The 11,726-nt window shown below is 29.7% G+C and overlaps 1 protein-coding gene and 1 long non-coding RNA gene across 2 annotated transcripts; both read left to right on the top strand.

Annotated features, from left to right (window-relative positions):
• The first annotated feature begins 5,523 nt into the window (after nucleotides 1-5,523).
• LOC107928331 (uncharacterized) lies at nucleotides 5,524-6,336 on the top strand. Its single transcript, XR_001692593.2, has 2 exons — nucleotides 5,524-5,792; nucleotides 6,056-6,336. It is a non-coding gene; the product is annotated as an uncharacterized lncRNA (long non-coding RNA).
• Nucleotides 6,337-7,909: 1,573 nt separating this feature from the next.
• Nucleotides 7,910-11,328, top strand: LOC107928326 (post-GPI attachment to proteins factor 3). Its single transcript, XM_016859515.2, has 6 exons — nucleotides 7,910-8,051; nucleotides 8,272-8,369; nucleotides 9,650-9,911; nucleotides 10,002-10,198; nucleotides 10,523-10,710; nucleotides 10,828-11,328. The coding sequence occupies exons 1-6, from the start codon at nucleotides 8,025-8,027 to the stop codon at nucleotides 11,112-11,114; spliced, it is 1,059 nt and encodes a 352-aa protein (XP_016715004.2). The 5' UTR covers nucleotides 7,910-8,024; the 3' UTR covers nucleotides 11,115-11,328.
• The last annotated feature ends 398 nt before the right edge of the window (nucleotides 11,329-11,726 follow it).

Genomic DNA, 11,726 nt, shown 5'->3' with positions numbered 1-11,726 from the left:
TTTCTAGTATGGGATAAATCAATATTTAGTCCTTAAAACTTATTATGTTCACATTAGTTCTAAAATTTAACAGTTTTTTTTTTCAAATTGATCTTGATTTGGATTTTGTTAAAGTGTAATTACATAGAACTCTTAAATTGTGTCAAGTCATCACCTAAAATTTTTATAAAATAAAAAATATAATTTCTTTATAATTTTTAATAATATGTGTATTTTTAGATTCTATGTACTTTTTTTTTTTAATTTCAGTTGATGATATGGTATTCTTAAAGAACAAGTTGGAAACAGTTATCAAATTTCGAGACTAATGTGGAAAAAAGGGACTAAATTGAAAAGAATATCAAATTTAGGGACTAAATATTAGTTTATATCTTTTAATCTTTCAAGAAAAAAAAAACGTTTTTAACAAGAAGGGTGTGCACCATCCATATTTGACCTATTATTTTTGTTCTTTTATAGAACATTTGAGCTATTATTAAGGGGAAAAAATGTATAAAATATTTATAGCAAGACTTTGACTTGCTGTCAGACATCATTGGATCAAGTGCATAATTACTACTGCACATAAAATTCAATAAAAATAAAAAGCAAAATTGAGTTTTTAAGGATAAATTATAAAAATAGTTATTTTTGTTTGACTCGGGTTACATTTTAGTCACTTATATTTGAAATATTACATTTTAGCCATTTACGTTATCGTGTTGTAACCTTTAGTCATTGAACTGTTAATTGACATAAACAGTTTAACGGTAAGCTGACGTGGCACTTTAAATCATTATTTTAAATAAAAATTTTAAGTTAAAATATGCAATTGGACCCTATATTTTTTTTGTTCTGAGCAATTTATTTTTTTCTTTTATGTTTTTAACTTTTTTTTCTTTTTTTTCTATTTTCTCCTACTTCTCTCTCTATTTTCATCCCTTTTCCATTTTTTTAACATAGTTTTTATATGTTTTCCATTTGTTAAAAATAATCTATATACTTTTATTTTGGTATTGGGTATTTCATGTACGTTCTGTTTGATCTTCCTTTTAATTAGCTTTTAATATGTTTTCAGTTTAGGGTAACAATTTTATATTGATCTTCAATGAAAACCCAGAATAAAGATTATTTTTTGGGTAAACTACACCCATGGTCACTTTTGTTTATCTTAGGTTACATTTCAGTCACCTATGTTTGAAATGCTACATTTTAGTCACTTACGTTATTGTGTTGTAACATTTTAGTCACTGAGCCGTTAATTGTCGTTAATGGTGTAATGGTAAGCTGACGTGACATGTTAAATTATCATTTAAAACAAAAACTTTAGGTTAAATTATACAATTGGTCCCCATAATTTTTCGTTTTGAGAAATTTAATTCTTTTATGTTCTTTTAACTTTCTTTCTTTATTTTCTTTATTTTCCATTCTCTTCTGCTTCTCCCTCTATTTTCCTACTTTCTTTTTTTCTTTTAACATACCAGGAAGTTGAATTGGTAGTGAAGAAAGAAGCATGGTATGGGTTTATGAGTTTTGGTTATAGGGTTTTGGTTATAGGCAAATGATGACAGTCGACTTCCTACTTCTTTTTTCACTGTCAATTCGACTTCCTAACATGTTAAAAGAAATGGAAAAGATATGAAAACAGAGGGAGAAACAAAAGAGAATGAAAAAAGAGGAAAGTTTAAAGAACATAAAAGAAAAAAATTAAATTACTTAAAACGAAAAAAATATGGGGATCAATAATATAATTTAACCTAAAATTTTGTTTGAAATGATGATTTAACGTGCCACGTCTGCTTACCGTTACACCATTAACGACGATTAATGGCTCAGTGACTAAAATGTTACAACATGATAACGTAAATGACTAAAACATAACATTTCAAACATAAGTGACTAAAACGTAACTTAAGGTAAACAAAAGTGACCATGGGTGTAGTTTACCCTTATTTTTTAAATATTTTTTGCTTATTATAGACAATTGTGAATTAAGGTTTTTAATATTTTACAGTTATTACTAAAGCTATACAAAGGATCCGAAAATAGATTATTGTAGTGATTTTATAGAATGGTTTGGACCTGATATTTCAATGAAGATTCTCATGAATCTGGGTAACCCTTCTGATCTCATTAGGGTTAGCTCGGTTTCTAGTTCTTGGAGTCAATTTGGTAAGCAAACCAATGTTTTCGGTAGAATTTAGCTTGATGTTCTATTATATATCGAAGAAGAATTGGTATTGATTAATTCAATAGGATCAGTTTTATTCATCTTGCAATGATCGAAAATGGAGTCTGGGTTTACACACAAAGTATGTAATAAAAGATATATGACTTTAACAAATAAAGAAATAAAAAGAAAAATTAAATTATTCAAAAAATAAAAATACAGGGACTAATTTTAATAAATGAAAAATATAGAAAAACCACGTTAAAAAAATAGAGAAGGGAGAAAAATAGAGGGAGAAGCAAAAGAAAATAAAAAATAAAGAAAAAAAAGAAAGTTAAAAGAACATAAAAGAAAAAAATAAATTGCTCAAAACAAAAAATATAGGGAGCAATTGTATAATTTAACCTAAAATTTTTCTTTGAAATGATGATTTAATGTGCCACGTCAGCTTACCATTACACTATTAACAACAATTAAAGGCTCAGTGACTAAAATGTTACAACACGATAACGTAAGTGATTAAAATATAACATTTCAAACATAAGTGACTAAAATGTAACTTGAGACAAACAAAAGTGATTATTTTGATATTTTGCCTGGCTTCTAATTTCAAGATAATGTCACATCACCTCCCATCAAATCCTTTTTATTTTTATAATTTTTAACTAAATTTTTGTATAATTTTTAATTAAAAAGGAATTTCCAAAATTCACAACATATTTATTAATTGTCATGTAATTTTTTAATAACATTTAAATAAAAAATTTATTTGGATTTATAATATTATTTAAGGAAGTTTAATATTTCAAATTGAAATTATAAATTTTATTTATAAACTGAATTATAAACTTAATTAAATTTAATAAACTGAATTAAGTTTTATATCATAATTTATGTTATAAATTATAATTTGAAATAAAATTAAAAATAATGTTGCAAATTAAAAATTACTTCAATAATTTTTTAAGTAAATTTTATATTGTAAAATCAAGATATTAAATAATAAAATTAATTTAAGTATTATAAAAACAAGATTACAATTGACAAATTAATGGAAAATCGGTATCTCTCACATACATTTAATGTTTTAAATTTACAATATGTTATTAAAGTAATTTATAATTTGTAAAACTGATGAGAGTAGAGTTGAAGTAAGCTCGTAATATTTTATGTTTTAGAGATTTTAATTCGAATTTATTTGGATTTTAATACCCACGTGTAGGAAATTGATTGAAATTATTACAACAAACTTCAACTTTGTTTGGAAAAGCTTTCAAGTAGGGTTTGTTTGACATGATGCACAAGTTTAGTCAAATTTTGAAATTTGGACATTGGCATCCAAAAAATATTAGCATTACATATGCAACAACTTTTGTGTGGTAATGCTGATCAACAAGGTGCATTGTTGTATTCTATTCGTTGTGTGAAGTAGGTTGAGTGTGTGGTTGAATCGAATTTTTATTATTAAAAAGGTGATAAGATGAAATTCTACATATTTGATGTTTGGGAAGTTTTTCTATTTTCGTCCATGGTAAAAAAAACTATTATGCCAGCGGGTTCAAGTTTAGAAGGATATTAAGTATTTGTTTAAAGAATTTGATAATGGGCAGTGGAGTTAAAAAATTGTCATATGTCCCATTCTTTTTATATATTTATTTGTTAGAATTTTTTTAAAAAAATATATTACATTTTCTTTTGAAATGAGTCGACTTGGATTTTGGAAAACGAAAAAAATATAAGAGTTGCCTCCAATCTTTTTTAATGAGGTGTGATCGGGTCACATTGAAAAATAATTATTTTTATAAACGATTTGGTTCATTAAAACAACAATTTTGGTCCACGAAATTCAAAAAGATGGGTTCGGGAGTCGGTTACATACGAGGAAGGATTAACACCCTCGTAACGCCCAAAAATTGGTACCTAGTTGATTAATTTGTATCTTAATATCGAAAGTTGAAAAATCAAAAAGAATTTAAAATACGATCCTTTGTTAAAATATTAAAAATTTTCAAGAAAGAGGTACATTTCACGTTAATCGATAAAGAGAATTACGTCCCGTAAGTTAGGACACAATGTCTTAAATTCCGGATACGAGAATAAATGTTGAAAAATTTACTTATTTGAAAGATATTTGATTACCTCGGTTTTTTTTTTTAAAAGATCATATTCCGTAAGTTAGAACACGATCTTTTATTAATTCCAAGATTATTAAAATTTTATGCCTAAAAAGGTTCGTGTATTTGGATTTGTCAAGAAAATCGAAACCCCGTAAGTTAGGGTACGACCTTTTCGAATAAAAATACAAAATTTTATTTATTTTAAAGAGAAAAAAATCTTTTATGTATCGGATAAAGAATTGTGATATAAATTAAAAAATGGTAATGAAATAATATAAGGTTACAATACAAGCATAGTATTAAAATGAAAATTAATAATAAAATAAAACACTATAAAAAGCAAGGGATGACAATATTGATAATCAAATTGTAACAATAAAAACGTAAAATAGAATAAAATGAAAATAGGGACCGCACAAAGGAATGTAACATGAGGATCTAATAATTAAAAGAAATGATAAACCAATAAGAAAAACGAGCAAACTAATAATTATCTATATAAAATCTATTTTAAAAAATTTATTCAATATAGAAGGTTGAAAATATAATAATAAATAAACAGTAAATGAAAATAAATAGGTAAAAAGTAAATAAATAAAATAATGAATAATAATAAAAAGTATATGAAAACTTAAAATGAATAATAATAGAATAGTTTAAAATAAATAAATAATAAAGAAGACATATAACGGTTTTTTTAAAGGAAAATAATATGTAAAAAATTTTAAATGATAATATGCATATAATAGTTTAAAATGGATAATATATGAAAAACTTAAAATAAATAATAATAGAACAATTTAAAATAAATAATATAAAGTTTAAAATAAATAAATAAATAAATAAATTATTTGCAAAAATAAATTGAAATCTAACAGATTTGGGACTAAATCAAGATAAAAAATGAAATTAAAGGGTAAAAATCGTAATAAAATAAACAAAGAGGCCTAAAATCAAAAGGCGTGAAAAGGTTGAGGACCAAATGGGTAATAAAACCCAAATCCAGACACGTGTCCGCTGTTTCAGCGCGCCAGTGAGCCAGGGACAGGATTGAAAAACAAGCAAAATTTTGGGCCTAAATTTAAAGAAAAAGAAAAGGAAGAAAAATGACCAAACTGCGAACCATCGCAAAATCATAGGGACCACACGTGTAAATATCCCGTCGAAGCAAAACAGGCGGATCCTCCCCCTGGGTTGGGTCAACGCGCGGGTAAAAGGGAATTAAGGCCAAAACGGCGTCGTTTTGGCCAATGGGGTTAAGGCTCAAAACGGCGCCGTTTCAACCCTCTATAAAAACTAAAATTTTTCTTAAATTTTCATTTCTCCTCATTTCTTTAAAAAAATCCGAAAAAAAACTCTCAAAACCTCCTTTCCCCTCATGAATCCGGCCATTGCTTGGGTCGCCAGCGACGGTGCCGCCGTTTGTGGTGGCCGAAAAATCGAAAACTCCCAATTTTTTGGGCTTTTTGATTCTCCAACTAAAAAAAATCAATTTTCATCGGAATCGGCACATCTTTTGCAAAAAGGTACGATTTTTATTATTTTCTTCTTTTTTTTGTTTCCTTAAAATAAATAAATAAATAAGCCAAAAAAATTAATAATAAAAAACGGCACAACTACCTTTGAAAATGGTTTGTATTTGAATTGATGTTTCTTTGTTTTCTTTGGATTCATTCGTAAGTAAAAAAATACAAAATTGGGGCCATTTTTATAGCCCGAAAATACCACTTATTTTTTTGTTTTTTCTATTTTTTTTACATTGTTTTTTTTTTCTTTTGGACTCTTCTAGTTCGTTTTGTAGGTATAAGGCCATAGCGTACAGACCGGCGCGCAAGGGGGGAGGCAGAGGCAGTTAGGGCAGCGCGGCGCGCTAGGGAGATTGGAGGCAACGGCTGAAGCTTCTAGGGTTTCTGTTTGCTGTTTTTTCTTTTGTTTTGGGCTTGTTTGGGTTATTGGGTATTTGGTTTAGTTGGGTTTGGGCTGATTTGGGTTTTAGGTTTAGGCCTGCTATTTTATTGGGTTTGTAATTGGACTTTTAAAATTTGGTTTTAATTGAATTGGGTTTTTTTATCTTTGGTGTTTATTGATTTAATTGGGCCCATTACAACATTCACTTGTCATCACTTTAATTGGGTTTAGTGTATCAAGTATTTTCTCTTATTTTCACACTCTAAGTGCAGATGACATCACCTTAAATCCATTTGTGGAGTTTTTATTTATTTATGTAATACTTATATTTAAACATTTTACTGAGTTGGTGTCATTCTTAATTGAGTTACCAACTCGATTATGAAACTACAAAAATATTCATTTTTAAAATTATAATTAAAATTAATATGATGACACTTTTATATTTTCATACTTTTATATTATATTTAAATAAAAAGATTAAAATTATAAATTCAAAAATCGAACACATGTTCAATAATATTAAAATACAAGTTCATTATCACTTCACTCTCAATATTCATTATTGAAAATATTTTTAAAATTTTAATATAAAATGTTTTCTTTCACCCAGGTCGTGGATGTAAAAATTCTAATACATTATAATATATATATATATATTTTTACTTCTATGTTTATCATAAATGAAGATAATTAGTTTTCTACTTTCTTTATGAATTATAAAATAACTAAATGTAATTATTACTAAATTATAGTGTACAAAAATAGAAAAATTATTTCATACATTCTCTATAGTGTTTTCTATAGGAATGTAGTAAATTATATGTTATTTGTTTGTCCGATCTTTTTGGATTCTGTAATTTTTATTTTCGACTTCACAACATACTAATTTCTCCTTGCATCGTGTTTTACATGTGTTTGGATGTCAAAGTTGAAAAATTGGTTGCCTTAATTATTGTTTCATACACAATGTGTAACCTTTTTGTGCCTTTATTCCCACTATAATGGACATGTCTCTCCCTAACCTGGAACAATAGAGAGAGACATTTCAGACAAACAAGACAATCTCAAAATGCCCAAAATAATTGGGTTGGAAGTTTTTCTTTTTCTTTTCGGAAATAAGTTCAAAAGAACTTACAGTGTGTCAGTTGAAGGTCTATAGCATCCGACACTTTGCGTAAACCATCTTCAAAAACAAATTAAGCATGAGTAAGTATAACTTCAAACATCGACAACCTGTTAAGCTCACTATCGACAGCTTTAGCCATACAATTTGTCAGTCTATTATGGTCACCTGGAACATGTCGAAACTTGAGTTGCCAATTTTTTTTTGCATAAATCATATATCAATTGTAGCTCTGAAATGTTGCTATCAGTCGCATAATCATTTTCTATTAAATCAACCAACAAAGCATTATCACTTTCGACCACTACTTGTTATATTGAAAGCTTTAATTTGCCAAATCAATACTGACCTTATTATATTGAGAGCTGATAAGCTGATATGGCAATGACTAATTATTGACTCGAGTAGCTCAACCAACTATATTGTATATATTAATTAGAATTAGAATTATGATCCAAACTTTAAAAATCAATACAATCAATTCAATTATTTAAATTTAATTTAATTTGATTTGATAATTAAAATTTAAAAAATTAAATTTACTTAAATTAAAATCAAATATAATCCAAATAAAAATGATTCGAATACTAATTTTGGACACATTAAAAAGAAAATGAAATGTTCTCTTCCTTCCATTCTGTTGCATTGATTTCTCTCCTCCATCTTCTTCATTCTTTGGTTATACTTTTGCATTAATGGTGCATTGCTTACAACAACCATCACAATGTCAACTGGATTTTCCATCCACAAGGTTAAAAAATATTAAATTTTTTACTCATTGTTTTTTTTTTTTGGACCCATTTTGATCTAACCTTACAATTTGCATTCCTTTTATGTTTGCTTTTTTCAATCATAATTTGTTTACAAATGACAAAAAAAAAACCCAGAAATTAAAATTGCCCATTTAATTATTTAAGCTTCTATTCCTCATTTTCAATTGGTTTTTTCTTCTTCTTCTTTTTTCCATTCAGATGATGATGGATCGTTATTCGATAGCTGTTTTTATGATGATTTCATTTCTTGTTGGAGTTTTGAATGCAAGTGAGGGTGATTCTGATTTACATTACAGGTTTTTCTCTTCTTTCTATTGTTCTCGATTGCCCTTTGTTTTTTTTCATAAAGGGTAGGGGGCAAGAATCGTCTGGGATCGATTTCGTGAAAACTTAGAACACAAATTTTTTTGTTTCCTTAATTTGTGAATGTTCTACCTTTAGTTTATGCAGCATTTAAGTATTTGTACATAGGAGGAAAAAACAGTTATTTTCCAAACTATCATGGGAAATTGCTATATAAGGTAATGACAATGCCCAAGGATCTTGTGAAATTATTAATACATTATTTGAGGCTTGAACTTGCTAATGGTTTCATACGGAAGTTTGAACATTTTTTAGTTTAAGTTAGCCTATGATATTTATTTAAGAATTGGACAAAAAAAAATCTAAGCCTCAATGTGAGAACAATTTCTAAGTTCAAGGGTTAACTTGAATAAAAAAAAGTTCATGTCCCATATGAGAGCAATTGCCTAGGTCAAGTCCCAATGTGGGAACAATTATCAAGTCTAGGGATTAATTTGGACAAAAAAAAAGTTCAAACCCTCATGTAAGAACAATTGCCAAGTTCAAGCCCTTAATAATGCATTAACACTTTTTCTTTTTACAACTCACACATTAATAGTGGGAGCTACACACCACAAGCAAGTAATTCTTATGATTCGATCTCACGACATGAATATGGGTGAACAGCCTTGACCTCTTGTGACATTGATAAGTATATAAAGTTTGGGATTGGGACATATATTGTCCATGGCAATCTCCAATAGGTATGCATATTACCTAGTTGTTAGTTTGCAATTGTCATTTATTTGAATTGAAACAATTGTTATACCATTCATTTGGTTAAACTATTTAAGGCAGGTCTTGCCGGATCATGATTGCAATACCAATGCATAATGTTCTTGATGCAAGTCCAAGAGATGGGTCCAAGAAATGGCCCCTATGTGGCTAGTGCTGCATATGAGTTAAGGGATTCTGATTAAGGTTGATTCAAATATACAAATATCTGATAGCACAGACCATGGCCAGATCAATGATTAAGGTTGATCAATATAAGAAAGCTCATTTTTTATTGCAAGTGTTAGTGGAATCAACACTTTGTTTTTTTCTACCTAAAGTCACCCAAAAGAATATATATCATTAGGAAACAAGGCTTTGAAGAAATGTACATATATCATTTTGGTTTATGGGAGTTCTGTAACAGCATTATGCTTTGAAATAGAGCAAGGGTGTTTAGATGTAATGATTCATATACCTCTCTGTATGGATTGATTAGATGGAATGTTTTGAATTTTAGGTCTTGTCTGGCAGAATGTGAGGAAACCGGATGTGTTGGAGATCAATGCTTTCGACACTGCAACTTTCCTTCTGATGGGGTTCTCGTTGATGGTCCATGGTATATGAAAGAACCACTTTACTTGAAGTGGAAACAATGGGAGTGCGAAAGTGATTGTCGTTACGCTTGCATGACCGACAGAGAGAAAGAAAGAGAAGAACGTGGTGAAGAACCTATCAAGTATCATGGTAAATGGCCCTTCAAGCGAGTTCTCGGAATTCAGGTTTGACCTCGATAAAGATTTTTTGGAACGTAATCACAGTGTTCCGCATTATTTCTCTTGACTCGAGTCTCGACTCTTTTTTTCTCTTAGGAACCAGCTTCTGTTGCTTTCTCCGCACTCAACCTTGCAATGCATCTTCATGGGTGGCTATCCTTTGTCAACCTTCTTTACTACAACTTGCCTTTAAACCAAGATAAGAAGGCATACTACGAATTTGCAAGTTTGTGCCACGTATACGCCATCTTGGCGATGAACTCATGGTTTTGGAGCATTGTTTTCCATACTCGGTAAGCATTTTCTCCATTCACATCTCTTGTATGTTTTCATCATCTTCACTACCAGGCCTAGTTTGAGGCGTGCACTAACATGAACAGTCAGAGCAACATGGTTTGTACTTACACGTACCAATCACGATGACCTTTTATATGTTTAGGTGCAAGAATATGTTAACCGATGCACCTAATGCCATGTTGCTCCTTGTCGACGCTTAACTTAACCTACTCACCATGCTTATAAGCTCTAAAATCTCTCTTTCTATGAAAGTGACTGCATGTATGCATGTATGATGGCCTCGTTTCGATATCTGACATGTCTATTAATTCGAATTACAGAGAAGTGGATTTAACAGAATCATTAGACTATTCATCTGCTGTGGCACTACTTGGTTACTCTCTTATTCTATCTATACTTAGAAGCTTTAATGTGAGGGATGAGGCTGGTAGGGTCATGGTTGCTGCTCCATTTCTCGCCTTTTTCACTACACATATTTTGTACCTCAACTTCTATAACCTCGACTACGGTAACATCTCTGATCTTGGGTTAATTCTGCTTTAACATTTTATGATATGAGAAGCTTACATTGTCACAGAACATCATGCCTTTTACATGCATAACATGATATGAAACTTTCATACAGGGTGGAACGTGAAAGTTTGTGCAATAATGGGGGTTGCTCAACTTCTGGTATGGGCAATTTGGGCCGGCGTGACTCGCCATCCATCACGGTGGAAGCTGTGGACGGTGGTCTTCGGAAGTGGCCTTGCAATGCTTTTGGAGTTCTATGATTTCCCTCCTCATTATGGAGTCTTTGATGCTCATTCTTTATGGCATGGCACAACTGTTCCACTCACCTTCCTATGGTGGAGTTTCATTAGAGACGATGCCGAGATTCGAACTTTAGACTTCATTAAGAAGATTAAGTGACATATTTATCTTATTAATTGGTTTTAAGTTTTTTAACTTTGTTTTTAATGTTTTCCCTATTTGGATGATTTTAGAGCATAAATTTTGATGGAATTATGCTACAATTGTATTTTTTTAAAGAAAATTATGTTTGTTCTAGGAAATTAAGAGTTAAACAGTTTTCATTAAACTGAAAGAGAGTTGTCCATGAGTCGGGTCGGATCAAATCCGAAAAAATTTCAAGCACAAGCTCATTTTTAGTTGATATTTAATATATTTTTATAATTAAATTTAAATTTAACAAAAATTGTTTAATTTGAATTCAAGCTAAGCCGGTTCGAAGTACAAACTAGACTCAAGTCGAATCAGGCGAACTATCCAACCTTTGGACAAGTCTAACTAAAAGCTAAGTTTAGATGCAACTAAAAAGACCAAAAGGTATCAAAGATGATGTTGGCTTTAGCTCGAGTTTACATTTGTTAGGTTGAGTAAAAAAGAGTTTGATATTTTTTAAATACGGTTTTAGGGTTGAGTCTTTCTTAGATGAAAAAAATAGCATTTGAAAAGCTTTGCACTTCGTTTAAGTATTCAACCCAACTCGACTTCATTTCTGATCAGAGCGAAAAGCAAGGG

The sequence above is a fragment of the Gossypium hirsutum genome, chromosome D08 (assembly GCF_007990345.1).
Source record: "Gossypium hirsutum isolate 1008001.06 chromosome D08, Gossypium_hirsutum_v2.1, whole genome shotgun sequence".
Taxonomy (NCBI): Eukaryota; Viridiplantae; Streptophyta; class Magnoliopsida; order Malvales; family Malvaceae; genus Gossypium; species Gossypium hirsutum.
Note: the sequence above shows the minus strand (reverse complement) of the source record. Positions and strands in the feature narration are given on the sequence as shown.

Excerpts from the sequence above, each read along its gene's own strand:
- LOC107928326 (XM_016859515.2), top strand. The coding sequence starts at position 8,025 with ATGTCAACTGGATTTTCCATCCACAAG. Across the intron at positions 8,370-9,649 it reads GATTCTGATTTACATTACAG|GTCTTGTCTGGCAGAATGTG; the intron begins GTTTTTCTCTTC and ends TTTGAATTTTAG. Across the intron at positions 9,912-10,001 it reads AGCGAGTTCTCGGAATTCAG|GAACCAGCTTCTGTTGCTTT; the intron begins GTTTGACCTCGA and ends TTTTTCTCTTAG.